This window comes from Salvelinus alpinus, chromosome 3, assembly GCF_045679555.1.
Source record: "Salvelinus alpinus chromosome 3, SLU_Salpinus.1, whole genome shotgun sequence".
Taxonomy (NCBI): Eukaryota; Metazoa; Chordata; class Actinopteri; order Salmoniformes; family Salmonidae; genus Salvelinus; species Salvelinus alpinus.
In genome coordinates this window covers 78,135,626-78,151,506 of record NC_092088.1, presented here as the reverse complement: position 1 = coordinate 78,151,506, position 15,881 = coordinate 78,135,626, and the positions used below count along the sequence as shown (strand labels likewise).

The following is a 15,881-nucleotide window of genomic DNA, read 5'->3' as shown; positions in this document are numbered from 1 at the left end:
CTGGTGGTGCGAGGCAGGCTCCGCCCAGGCGAGAGTGTTCTCATCCACTCAGGGTCAGGGGGCGTTGGCCAGGCTGCCATCGCCATCGCACTCAGTCAGCGCTGTAGGGTTTTCACTACTGTTGGTGAGTACCAGAGACCACACACACTCAGTCAGCGCTGTAGGGTTTTCACTACTGTTGGTGAGTACCAGAGACCACACACACTCAGTCAGCGCTGTAGGGTTTTCACTACTGTTGGTGAGTACCAGAGACCACACACACTCAGTCAGCGCTGTAGGGTTTTCACTACTGTTGGTGAGTACCAGAGACCACACACACTCAGTCAGCGCTGTAGGGTTTTCACTACTGTTGGTGAGTACCAGAGACCACACACACTCAGTCAGCGCTGTAGGGTTTTCACTACTGTTGGTGAGTACCAGAGACCACACACACTCAGTCAGCGCTGTAGGCTTTTCACTACTGTTGGTGAGTACCAGAGACGACCATACACACTCAGTCAGCGCTGTAGGGTTTTCACTACTGTTGGTGAGTACCAGAGACCACACACACTCAGTCAGCGCTGTAGGGTTTTCAGTACTGTTGGTGAGTACCAGAGACCACACACACTCAGCCTGTTAGTGTCAGGATTGTCAGTGCATTTAGCCATAGATGTGTGTCTGTAACCTGTGTTTGTGTTCTGTCTCAGGTTCAGCAGAGAAGCGTGCCTACCTACAGGAGCGTTTCCCCCAGCTCACCGCTGAGTCCTTCGGCAACTCTAGAGACGCCACCTTCGAACAGCACGTCCTGCTACACACACAGGGAAAAGGTCAGACACACTTTAAATATCAGCTCCTGTCCAAACTTGCCTCACACAAAACACTTCAACTATACACACCCAACTATCAAAATATGCAGTCATACCTTGCACATGTTAAGCCATCAAATCCAGTCTCCCTTCCTCACAATCACTCATGCTCCATTTAGCAGACGCTTTTATCCAAAGTGACTTAGTTATGCGTGCATACGTTTTACATATGTGTGGCCCCAGCGGGAATTGAACCGACGACCCTTGGCGTTGCAAGCTCCATGCTCTGCCAACTGAGCCACAAAGGACCACTTAAATGTGGTCTTATTTATCCTGAATGTCTCTGTGTTTAGTGAACATGGTATTGTGTATCCTGGATGTCTGTGTGTTTAGTGAACATGGTATTGTGTATCCTGGATGTCTGTGTGTTTAGTGAACATGGTATTGTGTATCCTGGATGTCTGTGTGTTTAGTGAACATGGTATTGTGTATCCTGGATGTCTGTGTGTTTAGTGAACATGGTATTGTGTATCCTGGATGTCTGTGTGTTTAGTGAACATGGTATTGTGTATCCTGGATGTCTGTGTGTTTAGTGAACATGGTATTGTGTATCCTGGATGTCTGTGTGTTTAGTGAACATGGTATTGTGTATCCTGGATGTCTGTGTGTTTAGTGAACATGGTATTGTGTATCCTGGATGTCTGTGTGTTTAGTGAACATGGTATTGTGTATCCTGGATGTCTGTGTGTTTAGTGAACATGGTATTGTGTATCCTGGATGTCTGTGTGTTTAGGAGTGAACATGGTGTTGAACTCCCTGGCTGAGGAGAAACTGCAGGCCAGTCTTCGCTGTCTGGCCCGACACGGACGCTTCCTGGAGATCGGCAAATACGACCTATCCAACAACTCCCCTCTGGGTCAGTGCACTGCAACTGCTCTCTCCATGGCAGCCATTTTGTCCCTGGCTCACTGTGCCACTGCAGCTGATCTTTCTGACATGCGTTCCTGTTTCCCTCAGGAATGGCTCTCTTCCTGAAGAACGTGGCGTTCCACGGAATCCTACTGGACGCCCTGTTTGAGGAGGGGAACAGGGAGTGGGAGGAGGTGTCCCAGCTGCTGAAGGAAGGCATTGTGGGAGGTGTAGTCAAGCCCCTGAGGACTACAGTGTTTGAGAGAGACCAGGTGGAGGAGGCCTTCAGATACATGGCCCAGGGAAAACACATCGGCAAAGTCCAGCTGCAGGTCAGTGACTGAACCATTTCTACTCTTTCCTTAGCTGCTTTTTCTCCCTCACAAAAAAAGCTTTTTCCATTTCCTCACTTTGCTTTTTAAACCTTTTCATCACTTGTTTTTTTCCCCTTTTTCCTCTCAACACTACTTTGCTTATTACAGACATATTACACTTTTATGATGCTGTTGTAACACAGTTATTTCTACTAATCAACTAATCACACTTATCACTGTTTTTAATTCTAGTCAAATATCTGTGTTGTATCTGATGTCTTTCTTTAGGTGCGTTCTGAGGAGATGGGTAATGGTACCCAGGCGGTGGGCTCGCCCCTCTCCCTCCCCGCCATCTGCCGTACCTTCTGCCCCGCCTCCCACTCTTACATCATCACCGGGGGACTGGGTGGCTTCGGGCTGGAGCTCGCCCATTGGCTGACGGAGAGGGGCGCCCGCAAACTGGTGCTCACCTCCAGATCGGGCATCCGCAACGGTAAGAGAGAGACAATAACTTTTACAGCTACTCTTCCATGTGTGTTGTTCTGTAAAGCCAAGCCATTGTGCTAGGCAACTTATTTTACAATGACGGCCCACCAGAGAACAGTGGTTTAACTGCCTTGTTCAGTGGCAGAACAACAGATGTTTACCTTGTCAGCTCCGGGATTCAATCCAGCAACCTTTTGGTTACTGGCCCAACGCTCTAACCACTAGGCTAACTGCCGCCCATTAGCTACATGCTGCTGATTTGTTAGTGACAGTTCAGTCACCTTTGTCATTGTTGTTGTGGTTCATGTTGCTAGGTTACCAGGCCAAGCGTGTGCGTGAGTGGCAGGGGATGGGCGTGCAGGTGCTGGTGTCCACCAGTGACGTCAGCACCCAGGAGGGGGCAGAGCAACTCATTAACGAGGCCTGCAGGTTGGGGCCTGTGGGAGGAGTCTTTCACCTTGCCATGGTAACGACCCCCTGCACACTGTTCTCACCTGTCTTAACCTGTCTCCTTCACCTGTCCCTGTTTCACCAGTCTTAACATCTCTCTCTCTAACCTGTCTGTCTCTCTCCTGTCTGTGTGTGTACCAGGTGTTGAAGGATGGTATGCTAGAGAATCTGACTCCTCAGCTGTTCCTGGATGTCAACAAACCCAAATACAACGGCACCCTCCACCTAGACAAGTGAGATGACATTCTCCAGCCTAATATAGTGTTATCCTCAACCTTGGCTCTGCCTCGCTTCCCTCGGAAGAGAGTCAAATTCGTTTGGTTTGAATTTAAGGTGAAATCCAAGACAATGGTTGAAAAACAAAAATAATAGATATTTTAGAGCAACAAATATTTGAGACTCAAAAACCCACATTATCAAATTTTGGAGACAAAATGAATGTCTCATATGGTTATTTTGTCTCCTCAGTGTGACCAGAAAGATGTGTCCAGACCTCAGTTACTTCGTAGCCTTCTCCTCTGTGAGCTGCGGCCGCGGCAACGCCGGCCAAAGTAACTATGGTTACGCCAACTCCGCCATGGAGCGCGTGTGTGAGCAGCGGCTCCACGACGGCCTGCCTGGATTGGCTGTCCAGTGGGGCGCCATTGGTGACGTGGGCGTTGTCCTGGAGACCATGGGCGGTAATGACGTGGTGGTGGGTGGGACTCTTCCGCAGCGCATCACTTCCTGTTTGGAGGTGCTGGACCGCTTCCTGTGCGAGCGGCGTCCGGTGATGTCGAGCTTCGTGCTGGCAGAGAGGAGCGTGGTGAAGAGCGAAGGAACAGGACAGAGAGACCTGGTGGAGGCTGTTGCTCATATACTGGGTAAGAGAGGTTCCATTCTGGTATTCCAGAAGTCATGCTTATTGCCATCTGATTTCGGGAATCTTCCAACTGGGATTTCTGAGAATTTTGGGAAAGTGGCCAGTATTTTTCATCCCTAATTTGGTATGTATTCATGATGTGTGTTTTATATGTAACTTCTCACCCTCCCTCCCTCTCTCAGGTGTACGTGATGTCAGCAGCCTGAACGCTGACGCCTCATTGGCTGATCTCGGTCTGGACTCTCTGATGGGCGTGGAAGTGCGTCAGACACTGGAGCGCGACTACGACATTGTCATGGCGATGAGGGAGATCCGACAGCTCACCATCAACAAGCTCAGAGAGCTGTCAAGCCAACCGGCAGGAACAGCAGGTGTGTGTGGGTGTGGGTGTGGGTGTGGGTGTGGGTGTGGGTGTGGGTGTGGGTGTGTGTGTGTTTCTTGGGCTCATGTCTCTCGCTCTCTTTCTCGCTCTCACTCTAGAGTCCCGTCAGTCTCCAGTGAAGAAGGGAGGAGTGCGTTCTCTGTTGGAGTCGGACCTCAGTTTGATGCTGGTCAACCCAGACAGCCCCACGGTCTCACGTCTCAACGAGGTGCAGAGTGTTGAGCGCCCGCTGTTCCTGGTCCACCCTATAGAGGGCTCCATCGCTGCCTTCCGAACGCTCACCGCCAAGCTCAGTGTTCCCTGCTACGGCCTGCAGTGCACTAAAGGTACACATGAAGACATACACACGCACGTGCGCACAAGTACAGTGCCTTGCAAAAGTATTCATTTCCTTGGTGTGTTTCCTATTTTCTTCCATTACAACCTGTAATTTAAATGGATTTTTATTTGGATTTCATGTAATGGACATACACAAAATAGTCCAAATTGGTGAAGTGAAATGAAAAAAATTACTTGTTTCAAAGAATGTAAAATGGAAAAGTGGTGTGTGCGTGTGTATTCAACCCCTTTGCTATAAAGCTCCTAAAATAAGATCCGGTGCAACCAATTACCTTCAGAAGTCACATAATTAGTTGGATTGCACACAGGTGGACTTTATTTAAGTGTCATATGATCTCAGTATATATACACATCTGTTCTGAAAGGCCCCAGAGTCTGCAACACCACTAAGCAAGGGGCACCACCAAACAAGTGGCACTATGAAGACCAAGGAGCTCTCCAGACAGGTCAGGGACAAAGTTGTGGAGAAGTACAGATCATGGTTGGGTTATAAAAAAAATAAAAACTTTGAACATCCCACGGAGGACCATTTTTAAATCCATTATTAAAAAATGGAAGGAATATGGCACCACAATAGACCTGACAGAGAGGGCCACCCACCAAAACTCACGGACCATGCAAGGAGGCATTAATCAGAGGCGCAACAAAGAGAACCCTGAAGTAGCTACAAAAATCCACAGAGGAGATTGGAGTATCTGTTCATAGGACCGCTTTAAGCCGTACACTCCACAGCGCTGGGCTTTACGGAAGAGTGGCCAGAAACAAATAAGCAAACATGTTTGGTGTTTGCCAAAAGGCATGTGGAAGACTCCCCAAACATATTGAAGAAGGTACTCTGGTCAGATTAGACTAATATTGAGCTTTTTGGCCATCAAGGAAAACGCTATGTCTGGCGCAATCCCAACACCTCTCATCACCCCGAGAACACCATCCCCACAGTGAAGCATGGTGGTGGCAGCATCATGCTGTGGGCATGTTTTTCATCGGCAGGGACGGGGAAACTGGTCAGAATTTAAGGAATGATGGATGGCGCTAAATACAGGGACATTTTTGAGGGAAACCTGTTTCAGTCTTTCAGAGATTTGAGACTGGGACGGAGGTTCACCTTCCAGCAGAACAATGACCCTAAGCATACTGCTAAAGCAACACTCGAGTGGTTTAAGGGAAAACGTTTTAATGTCTTGGAATGGCCTAGTCAAAGCCCAGACCTCAATCCAATTGAGAATCTGTGGTATGACTTAAAGATTGCTGTACACCAGCGGATCTTATCCAACTTGAAGGAGCTGGAGCAGTTTTGCCGTGAAGAATGGGCAAAAATCCCATTGGCTACATGTGCCAAGCTTAGAGACATACCCCAAGAGACTTGCAGCTGTAATTGCTGCAAAAGATGGCTCAACAAAGTTTTGACTTGGGGGGGGGTGAATAGTTATGCAAACTCAAGTTCTGTTTTTTTTGTCTTATTTCTTCCATACTTTCGCAAGCCACTGTATACACAGTCACACAAACTCCCTCCTCTCTCTCATGCTCATACTGATACAGTTACCCCACACACTCTCGCTCTAAAGTTGTATACAATTAATCAAATGGCCACCCGGACTATTTACATTGCCCCCCCTTTCTGTTTACACTGCTGCTACTCGCTGTTTATTATCTATGCATCGTGACTTCATCCCTACCTACATTTACATATGATCTCGACTAACCTGTACCCCTCGCACACTGACTCGGTACTGGTACCCCCTGTATATAGCCTCGTTATTGTTATTTTATTGTGTTAATATTTACTAAATAAACTAAAAGGAAAAAAAATTCTTAACTCTATTTCTTGAACTGTATTGTTGGTTAAGGGTTTGTAAAGTAAGTATTTCACTAATGTCTAGACCTGTTGTTTTCGGCGCATGGGACAAAAAAACGTTGATTTAACCTTGATCTAAATGACTCAAACCATCCATCTCTCTAGCTGCTCCTTTGGACAGTATCCAGTCTCTGGCTGCATACTATGTGGAGTGTATATCTCAGGTACGTAATATACTAACCACAACTTTGTTTGTAATGTACATTTAGGTAAATTATAGATAATTAGTGATTTATAAATAACTGTCTCTGTTTTTTTGTGTAAAGGTGCAATCAGAGGGTCCGTACCGGATCGCCGGATACTCCTTTGGAGCCTGCGTGGCGTTTGAGATGTGTTCTCAGCTGCAGGCACAGGGTAGGACCGTAGAGTACCTCTTCCTTTTCGACGGATCACACTCCTACGTCGCCGCTTACACACAGGTGAGCACTTACGGACACGCGGGTACACAGACGGACACGCGGGTACACAGACGGACACGCGGGTACACAGACGGACACGCGGGTACACAGACGGACACGCGGATAGATTCACACACACGGATACACACACACGCACACGCACACACACACGCGGATACACACACACACGGATACACATACAGACACACATACAGACACATGGATAAAACGCACACACACAAATACACACACACACGGATACACACACACAGATACACACACACACACGGATACACACACACACGGATACACACACGCACACACATATGGATACACACGCAGACACATGGTCACACAGACACATCGGTGATACATGTGTCTACATACTGACCCACAGTTGACATGTTAACAGGATGTACATGTATACAAAGGCCCTCAGGCACATTCATACTCAGTTACCTCAGTGAACTCTACTGCAACACTCCTAACCTCATGATGAACCACAGTGTAGAGTTAGAATACCAACATGAACCACAGTGTAGAGTTAGACTACCAACATGAACCACAGTGTAGAGTTAGAATACCAACATGAACCACAGTGTAGAGTTAGACTACCAACATGAACCACAGTGTAGAGTTAGACTACCAACATGAACCACAGTGTAGAGTTAGACTACCAACATGAACCACAGTGTAGAGTTAGAATACCAACATGAACCACAGTGTAGAGTTAGACTACCAACATGAACCACAGTGTAGAGTTAGACTACCAACATGAACCACAGTGTAGAGTTAGACTACCAACATGAACCACAGTGTAGAGTTAGACTACCAACATGAACCACAGTGTAGAGTTAGACTACCAACATGAACCACAGTGTAGAGTTAGACTACCAACATGAACCACAGTGTAGAGTTAGACTACCAACATGAACCACAGTGTAGAGTTAGACTACCAACATGAACCACAGTGTAGAGTTAGACTACCAACATGAACCACAGTGTAGAGTTAGAATACCAACATGAACCACAGTGTAGAGTTAGAATACCAACATGAACCACAGTGTAGAGTTAGACTACCAACATGAACCACAGTGTAGAGTTAGACTACCAACATGAACCACAGTGTAGAGTTAGACTACCAACATGAACCACAGTGTAGAGTTATGTGGAGTTAGAATACCAACATTAGGTTATTTTCCTTTCAGAGCTACAAATCCAAGCTGACCCCTGGTAAAGAGTCAGAGGCAGAGACTGAAGCTATGTGTGCCTTCATCCAGCAGTTTACTGGCATCGAGTACAGCAAGGTACACTGTACCCCCCTCTCTCCCTCTCTGTGTACCCCCCCCCCCCCCCCCCCTCTCTCTCTCTCTCTCTCTCTCTCTCTGTGTACCCCCCCCTCTCTCTCTTTCTCTTTCTTTCAATTCGCTTTATTGGCATGACATAACAGTGTACATATTGCCAAAGCTTATTTACAATATAAAAATGAGAATCAAAATTGTCAACGGGACAACAGTAACAACAATAACCAAGTGTCAAAATAACCATACATTGAACAATAACAATAAACATACAGTAGAAGACATGTACCCCCCTCTCTCTCTCTCTCTTTCTCTCTCTCTCTGTGTACCCCCTCTCTCTCTCTCTCTCTTTCTCTTTCTCTTTCTCTCTCTTTCTCTCTCTGTGTGTACCTCCCTCTCTCTCTTTCTCTCTCTCTTTCTCTCTCTCTTTCTCTTTCTCTCTCTCTCTCTCTGTGTGTACCTCCCCCTCTCTCTCTCTCTCTGTGTACCACCCCTCTTTCGCTCTGTACCCCCCCTCGCTCTCCCTGTACCCCCCCCCCCCTTCTCTCAATTCAATTTAAGGGCTTTATTTTGCCCTTAACTTGCCAAAGCAAGTTAAATGGATAATACATGAAAGTTAAATAAATAATATAAAATTATCAGTAAACATTACATTCACATGTTCCAAAAGAATAAAGACATTTCAAATGTCAATATGTGCAAATAGTTAAAGAACAAAAGGGAAAATAAATTAACATAAAATGGGTTGTATTTTTCAATGGTGTTTGTTCTTCACTGGTTGCCCTTTTCTTGTGGCAACATGTCACACATCTTGCTGCTGTGATGGCACACTGTGGTATTTCACCCAATAGATTCATCAAAATTGGATTTGTTTTCACATTCTTTGTGGGTCTGTGTAATCTGAGGGAAATATGTGTCTCCTAATATTGTCATACATTTGGCAGGAGGTTAGGAAGTGCAGCTCAGTTTCCACCTCATTTTGTGGGCAGTGTGCACATAGCCTGTCTTCTCTTGAGAGCCAGGTCTGCCTACGGCGGCCTTTCTCAATAGCAAGGCTATAATCACTGAGTCTGTACATAGTCAAAGATTTTCTTAATTTTGGTCAGTCATATTCTGCCACTGTGTATTATCTGTTTAGGGCCGAATAGCATTCTAGTTTGGTCTGTTTCTTTGTTAATTACTTGATACATTATAAAGAATTATCTTTTTGTTTTCTCATGATTTGGTTGGGTCTAATTGTGTTGCTGTGCTGGAGCTGTGGGGTCTGTTTGTGTTTGTGAACAGAGCCCCAGGACCAGCATGCTTAGGGGACTCTTGTCCAGGTTCATCTCTCTATAGGGGATGGCTTTGTTATGGAAGGTTTGGGATTCACTTCCTTTTAGGTGGTTGTAGAATTTATCATCTCTTTTCTGGATTTTGATTAGCTGGTTATCGGCCTGCATTATTTTGTGTTTTACATTGTTTTTGCAAAATTCTGCATTCAGAGTCTCAATTTGGTGTTTGTCACATTTTATCATTATTTTTTATTCTTGGTTGGTGACCAGACCCCAAACCATAAAGGGCAATGGGTTCTATAACTGATTCAAGTATTTTTAGCCAGATCCTAATTGGTTTGTCAAATGTTATGTTCTTTTGATGGCGTAGAAGGCGCTTCTTGCCTTGTCTCTCAGATCGTTCACAGCTTTGTGGAAGTTACCTGTGGTGCTGATGTTTAGGCCGAGGTATGTGTATAGTTTGTGTGCTCTAGGGCAACGGTGTCTAGATGGATTTTGTGTTTGCGGTCCTGACAACTGGACCTTTTTTGGAACAATATAATGTTTTCCTGAGATTTACTGTCAGGAACCAGGTCTGACAGAATCTGTGCAGAAGATCTAGGTGCTGCTGTAGGCCTTCCTTGGTTGGGGACAGAAGTACCAGGTCATCAGCTAACAGTAGACATTTGACTTCAGATTCTAGTAGGGTGAGGCTGGGTGCTGCAGACTGTTCTAGTGCCGTCGCCAATTCGTTGATATATATGTTTACGAGGGCGGGCCTTAAGCTGCATCCCTGTCTCACCCCATGGCCCTGTGGAAAGAAATGTGACAATTTTAACCCCACACTTGTTTGTTTACATGGAGGAAAAACATACACCATTATAAAATCCAACACCGCTTTCCATCAATTTGTATACCAGACTCTCATGCCAAATTGAGTCAAGTTTTTTTTAAATCAACAAAGCCTTTGTTTTCGGGTTGTTTGTTTGTCACTTAGGGTGTGCATGGTGAATACGTGGTCTGTCGTCCGGGTAATTTGGTAAAAAGCCAATTTGATATTTGCTCAGTACATTGTTTTCAATGAGTAAATGTACAAGTCTGCTATTAATGATAACTCTCTCTCCTTATACCACCCACCCCCTCTCTGTCTAGTTGTTGGAGACCCTCCTCCCTCTGTCTGATCTGAAAGCCCGTGTCAACATGGCGGTGGACCTCATCACCTCCAGCCATAAGAACGTCAGTAAAGACTCCCTGCGATTCGCCGCCGCCTCATTCTACTACAAACTCAAGGCTGCCGACGGTTACGTCCCGGCAACCAAATACCATGGCAACGTCACCCTGCTCCGCGCCAAGGCCAGCAGTGCCTACGGAGACAACCTGGGGGCCGACTACAAACTGAACGAGGTGATTGCACTTGCACGCGCGCGCACACACACACACACACACACACTACTATAATAACTGGTTTTGTTTCTCCCCAGGTGTGTGATGGTAAGGTGTCGGTTCACGTCATCGAGGGAGACCACCGCAGCTTCCTGGAAGGAGAGGGGGTTGAGTCTATCAGGAGCATCATCCACAGCTCATTGGCCGAGCCACGCATCAGTGCCCGAGAGGGTTAGACTAGTCCCGCACATTCCCAGCCCTCTCTCCCAATAGCATCAACTTCTCCTATCATCAAATCTAAACCCCATTGATCAATACATATAATGGACGCAATCCCCCACCAATTAAAGCTCGTCTCGTTGCCACAGGGTATGTTCCCATGGGAACAAAACATGCTGTATGTTATGCTACCAATAAGGTCCTCTCTTTTTTATTTATTTTTTATCCTGTCTCTTTATCATGTTTGGAACGGTAGAATAAATGCCCATACTGATAATCCTGCTACAACTGGAAACACGCTGGCTCAACCCAATAGCTAGCCTAGCATGTGAGCCTGGCTGTGTTGCCAACTGACTAGTGACTAGATAACCTAGCTGCTGTGTTATGATACTGCTAAACGGTGTGTCGTTACCTTGATGATAAAGCTGTGTGGGTCGACCCTTTTATCTACTCACGGTGTGTGTCTGTTTGTGCGTGTATTTGCATGTTTTATCTTATGCCAAACCCCAGCAGTGCCCTAATGATGCAGACATAGGTCTGTTCCACCTGGACGTTTTCTCCTGTCTCTTTCACATGTCTAACACCTGTTCAAGCTCTGTACCTGTTACCAAGTGTGACGTTGACATTGATACATGGTTGTCTGTGTTTGGGTAGGTTTTATTCTGTTTGTTTTGCATCAGGGTTTGTTTACCAGATTTGGTCAGAAGTGAAGTTTTGATCCCTATTTTAGTAGATTTTGATGTGTTTTGTTGCCTTGCAGAGATGGTGACTGTTGTAGTATTGTTACACTGGTCTACTTAAGGTAGGTTCACACAGTGACGTGCATAAGACTCCTCAACTTGAGAACTAAAGGTGTTACTGTCGCTACAAGGAAATGGATCAAGTGTTTGACTGATGCCGTATTTGATCACGTTAATGACTTTATCACCTATTCAGCTGTTTCCTAGACTCATGTCTTCCCAGTTAAGAACTGAACCTTTGGAAAACAACAGTATTCTTCTGGGTTGAGATGTGTCTGTGTGTGTTTTCTTTCCTGTGTGAGTACACCTTTTTAAGAGGACTGATTAGATATCTACAGTTCACGTTTCTATGATGTCGGGTTCTTTGACAGAAGAAAAAGTCATTTAATTTGCTGCTGTTTAAAAATGTATGATGTTCTATGTGACTACAATGGATTACTAAATTAACATTGTTGTCTTTTCTTTAATTGGGAAGACATTTTCCAACATTCCTGAAATATTGTTACACAAGACTCATTTTAAATATTTGAATATTACTGCTGTCAACATGCAATGCTTTAAAACTCGTTGGCACTTATTTGAAAGGAATTTGAGCAATAGTCCAGTATTTGGGTAGTGGCATACAAATGATGTCCTGCTAAACCTATGATCGTGTTCACTAGGGCACAACGTAGCAAAATGCTTTGCAACTGAAGATGAGCGTTCATTTTTGGTGCCCACTGAACATGACCAGATTTGACTGTCTCACTGAAAGAGTAGTAGTTTGTCCAAGCTTCCATTTTGTTTGTAATGTGGAATCATTGATCTGAAGAACGGGCCTTGTTGAGGAGTAGGTAGAATTGACCCCTAACCACTAGTCCAGAAACAGATATTTTACTGTCCTCCCGTTAGGACTGTTGGGAGGGTAATCTGATCCTATTGTAGATCTGTGGTTACGAGGCAACTTTATACCTCTATCTGTTTTTGACTCCCATGATCTTTGCTGTCCCCTAAAGGTCCTCTAAGATCTTGGGTCCAATCCCAGAATGCAACAGACTGACCTGACTTCTGAGACTTCTAATCAGGTCTATGAAGAGTCGGGTGACTGTAATTTGAACCCTGTGATTGGCTGCAGTAAAAAGGAGGAGGAAATTGACGATGTGCTTCTCTAGTTGTATTCATTGTATTAGTCCAAATAAAAAGGTATCACTAACATCCTGCCTCACTGTCTGTTCTATGTCAACTTAACAAGGACATTAGAGTTTTCAGCAAGTAATGTATTCAGCATACTCAACTGATTTGAGAGGTTGGCATGGAATATAATGAGAGAACTTGTTATGCACCAAATACTTATTAGGGGTTACTTTATTGCAATGGGCAAGTGAACTGGGCAAGTTCAGGCTGATCTGTGGTTACCCCATTAGGCAGGTGACATTTTTCACTAAAAACAACCAGCCTGCAGCCTAATCTTTCTGGTTCTTCCCAATTGTCAGTCTTTCACTTAAACAAGTCATGACGTTTGTGTGTAAACAGCTTTTTTCACAAGTGTCTATAATCTTCAGGCATTCATGACATACTCCTGGCCTTTCACACCTTAATGTCAATCCCTGTGTATAACTGACCATACATCCCCACACAATCCTTATGCAATCAGATGTCGTGTGTCTCTAAATGGGTGTTCTTCCTTTGCTGGTCATGTGTTTGTGTCATAGAAGTTACCACTAAAAAGTCACACAGCATTTGGCTATGAGGGCCATCACACAGCATTTGGCTATGAGGGCCATCACACAGCATTTGGCTGAGGGCCATCACACAGCATTTGGCTATGAGGGCCATCACACAGCATTTGGCTATGAGGGCCATCACACAGCATTTGGCTATGAGGGCCATCACACAGCATTCGGCTATGAGGGCCATCACACAGCATTCGGCTGAGCGCCATCACACAGCATTCGGCTATGAGGGCCATCACACAGCATTCGGCTATGAGGGCCATCACACAGCATTCGGCTATGAGGGCCATCACACAGCATTCGGCTATGAGGGCCATCACACAGCATTCGGCTATGAGGGCCATCACACAGCATTCGGCTATGAGGGCCATCACACAGCATTTGGCTATGAGGGCCATCACACAGCATTCGGCTATGAGGGCCATCACACAGCATTCGGCTATGAGGGCCATCACACAGCATTCGGCTATGAGGGCCATCACACAGCATTTGGCTATGAGGGCCATCACACAGCATTTGGCTATGAGGGCCATCACACAGCATTTGGCTATGAGGGCCATCACACAGCATTCGGCTATGAGGGCCATCACACAGCATTCGGCTATGAGGGCCATCACACAGCATTCGGCTATGAGGGCCATCACACAGCATTCGGCTATGAGGGCCATCTGCTACTACGTTCACTACAGGTCTGCCTCTGCCTTTAAAGTTAGTATGGACACGTGGACAGAGAGGTGTTTTGTGTGCGTGTTCCTTTGAGGTTGAGTACAGATGATGTGAGAGTGATAAGATGTATGCACACATGACTGTTAGTCACGTTGGTTAAAAGCATCTGCTAAATGGAATATTATTATGTATTATAAGAAACAAGACCACTGGATTGGCCTTTCAGTCCAACAGGGGGCTATCTAGTGCTCAGACACAAGGGATGCATCCCAAATTAAACCCTATTCTCTACATAGTGCACTACATTGACCAGAGCAGGGAATAGAGTGTCATTTGGGACGAAGGTAGGGCTGGGACACTCATAGAGGAGCAACAGATTGTTTTTCAGAAAAGGACCACCCTGTGAGGCAGACTGATTAAACCACAGCCTTGGATGTTCAAAGGCTGTTCTGATACAGAGGGAGAGATATACATCTAAATGCATATACACTCACTGTCCTCTCTCTGTTGGTGTTCATCATCTGACTAAAGCCAATGAACTGCTGTCTATCTGTCCTATCCTGTGACAGGTGGAATTTAAAATGAGGCGTGTGTTAATCACCTCAAATTTCTTTCCCTGGAAATCAGAGGTTGAGAAGAAAAGGTTTGCAGAGGAGCACAGTAATTATTTATATCCACGGCCACAAAGTTGAAGTGAGGACAAGTTTACAACAGGCCTGCATGTTAGGATTGGTCTTCCTCAATGATGATAAATGATAGATATTGATATTATGATGCTATCTGTGCTGGCTAGATGGATGCCTGGTGGTCTAGGACTAGGTAATGATGTTATACTGAATGGTTATTAGAGACTACAGCAGCAGAAGTCATCTCACAGAGGATCAGTCACAGATCCATCTCATTTCATCTCAATTTCTGTAACACACTATCTAGTCTCTCTCTCACTCTCTCTCTCTCTCTCTCTCTCTCTCTCTCTCTCTGTCTCTACCTCTTTCCCTCTCTTGCTTTCTCAAACTTCTCTCCTTCTCTCAGTCACTCTTTCTTCCTCTCTTTCTTTCTCTCTCTCTCTCTCACTCTCTTTCCCGTGTCAATTCATCTCACTTATTAAATTTGAGATCTTCAGCACAGGTCAATGAGCTAATGAGTATCTGGGGTTGAACCAGAGCAGACTGTTGGATGGCAGGCTTGTTCTATTCTCTCATGAACACCCCCCCATGCATCAACATTCCTTTGTTTTGAAAGGGCATATGCACTGATTGAATAAACGTTGTTTCCACGTCAGTTCAATTAAATTACGTTGAACAACGTAGAATAGACGTCGACGTCTGTGCCCAGTGGGTAGGTTGGTCTGATTCTCTTAATGGAGATTCATTAACAAAGGTGATCTTCAACTAAGACCCTGGCCTTTCCCCAGGGTTGTGCTCAATTTACAATTTCAGAATTTATGCTCAGCAAAAATATAAAAGCAACATGTAAAGTGCTGGTCCCATGTTTCATGAGGTGTAATACTCACAAAAAAACGTATTTCTCTCAAATTTTGTGCACACATTTGTTTACATCCCTGGTGTCATTTCTCCTTTGTTAAGGAGAGGTGTGGCATGTCAGGAAGCTGATTAAACAGTATGATCATTATATAGGTGCACCTTGCGCTGGGGACAATAACAGGCCACTCTAAAATTAGCGGGTTTGTCACACAACACAATACCACAGATGTCTCACGTTTTGGAATGTGCAATTGGCATGATGACTGCAAAAATGTCCACCAGAGCTGTTGCCAGACAATTGAATGTTAAGGATCTGACCCTTTTTTCAATTTTCACCTAAAAT

The 15,881-nt window shown here is 45.2% G+C and overlaps 1 protein-coding gene across 1 annotated transcript in view; it reads left to right on the top strand.

Annotated features, from left to right (window-relative positions):
- LOC139571394 (fatty acid synthase-like) overlaps positions 1 to 12,870 on the top strand; it is a 48,520-nt gene extending 35,650 nt beyond the window's left edge. Inside the window, exons 29-43 of the mRNA XM_071394214.1 lie at positions 1 to 124; positions 687 to 806; positions 1,579 to 1,701; positions 1,803 to 2,026; positions 2,297 to 2,501; positions 2,809 to 2,960; positions 3,086 to 3,177; positions 3,413 to 3,807; positions 3,989 to 4,177; positions 4,287 to 4,514; positions 6,488 to 6,546; positions 6,649 to 6,801; positions 7,989 to 8,087; positions 10,487 to 10,738; positions 10,816 to 12,870. The exon at positions 1 to 124 is cut by the window's left edge and continues 55 nt beyond it. Of these exons, the coding sequence (XP_071250315.1) occupies positions 1 to 124; positions 687 to 806; positions 1,579 to 1,701; positions 1,803 to 2,026; positions 2,297 to 2,501; positions 2,809 to 2,960; positions 3,086 to 3,177; positions 3,413 to 3,807; positions 3,989 to 4,177; positions 4,287 to 4,514; positions 6,488 to 6,546; positions 6,649 to 6,801; positions 7,989 to 8,087; positions 10,487 to 10,738; positions 10,816 to 10,953 (2,553 nt within the window). The 3' untranslated portion in view covers positions 10,954 to 12,870. The remainder of the gene's footprint in view (positions 125 to 686; positions 807 to 1,578; positions 1,702 to 1,802; positions 2,027 to 2,296; positions 2,502 to 2,808; positions 2,961 to 3,085; positions 3,178 to 3,412; positions 3,808 to 3,988; positions 4,178 to 4,286; positions 4,515 to 6,487; positions 6,547 to 6,648; positions 6,802 to 7,988; positions 8,088 to 10,486; positions 10,739 to 10,815) is intronic.
- The last annotated feature ends 3,011 nt before the right edge of the window (positions 12,871 to 15,881 follow it).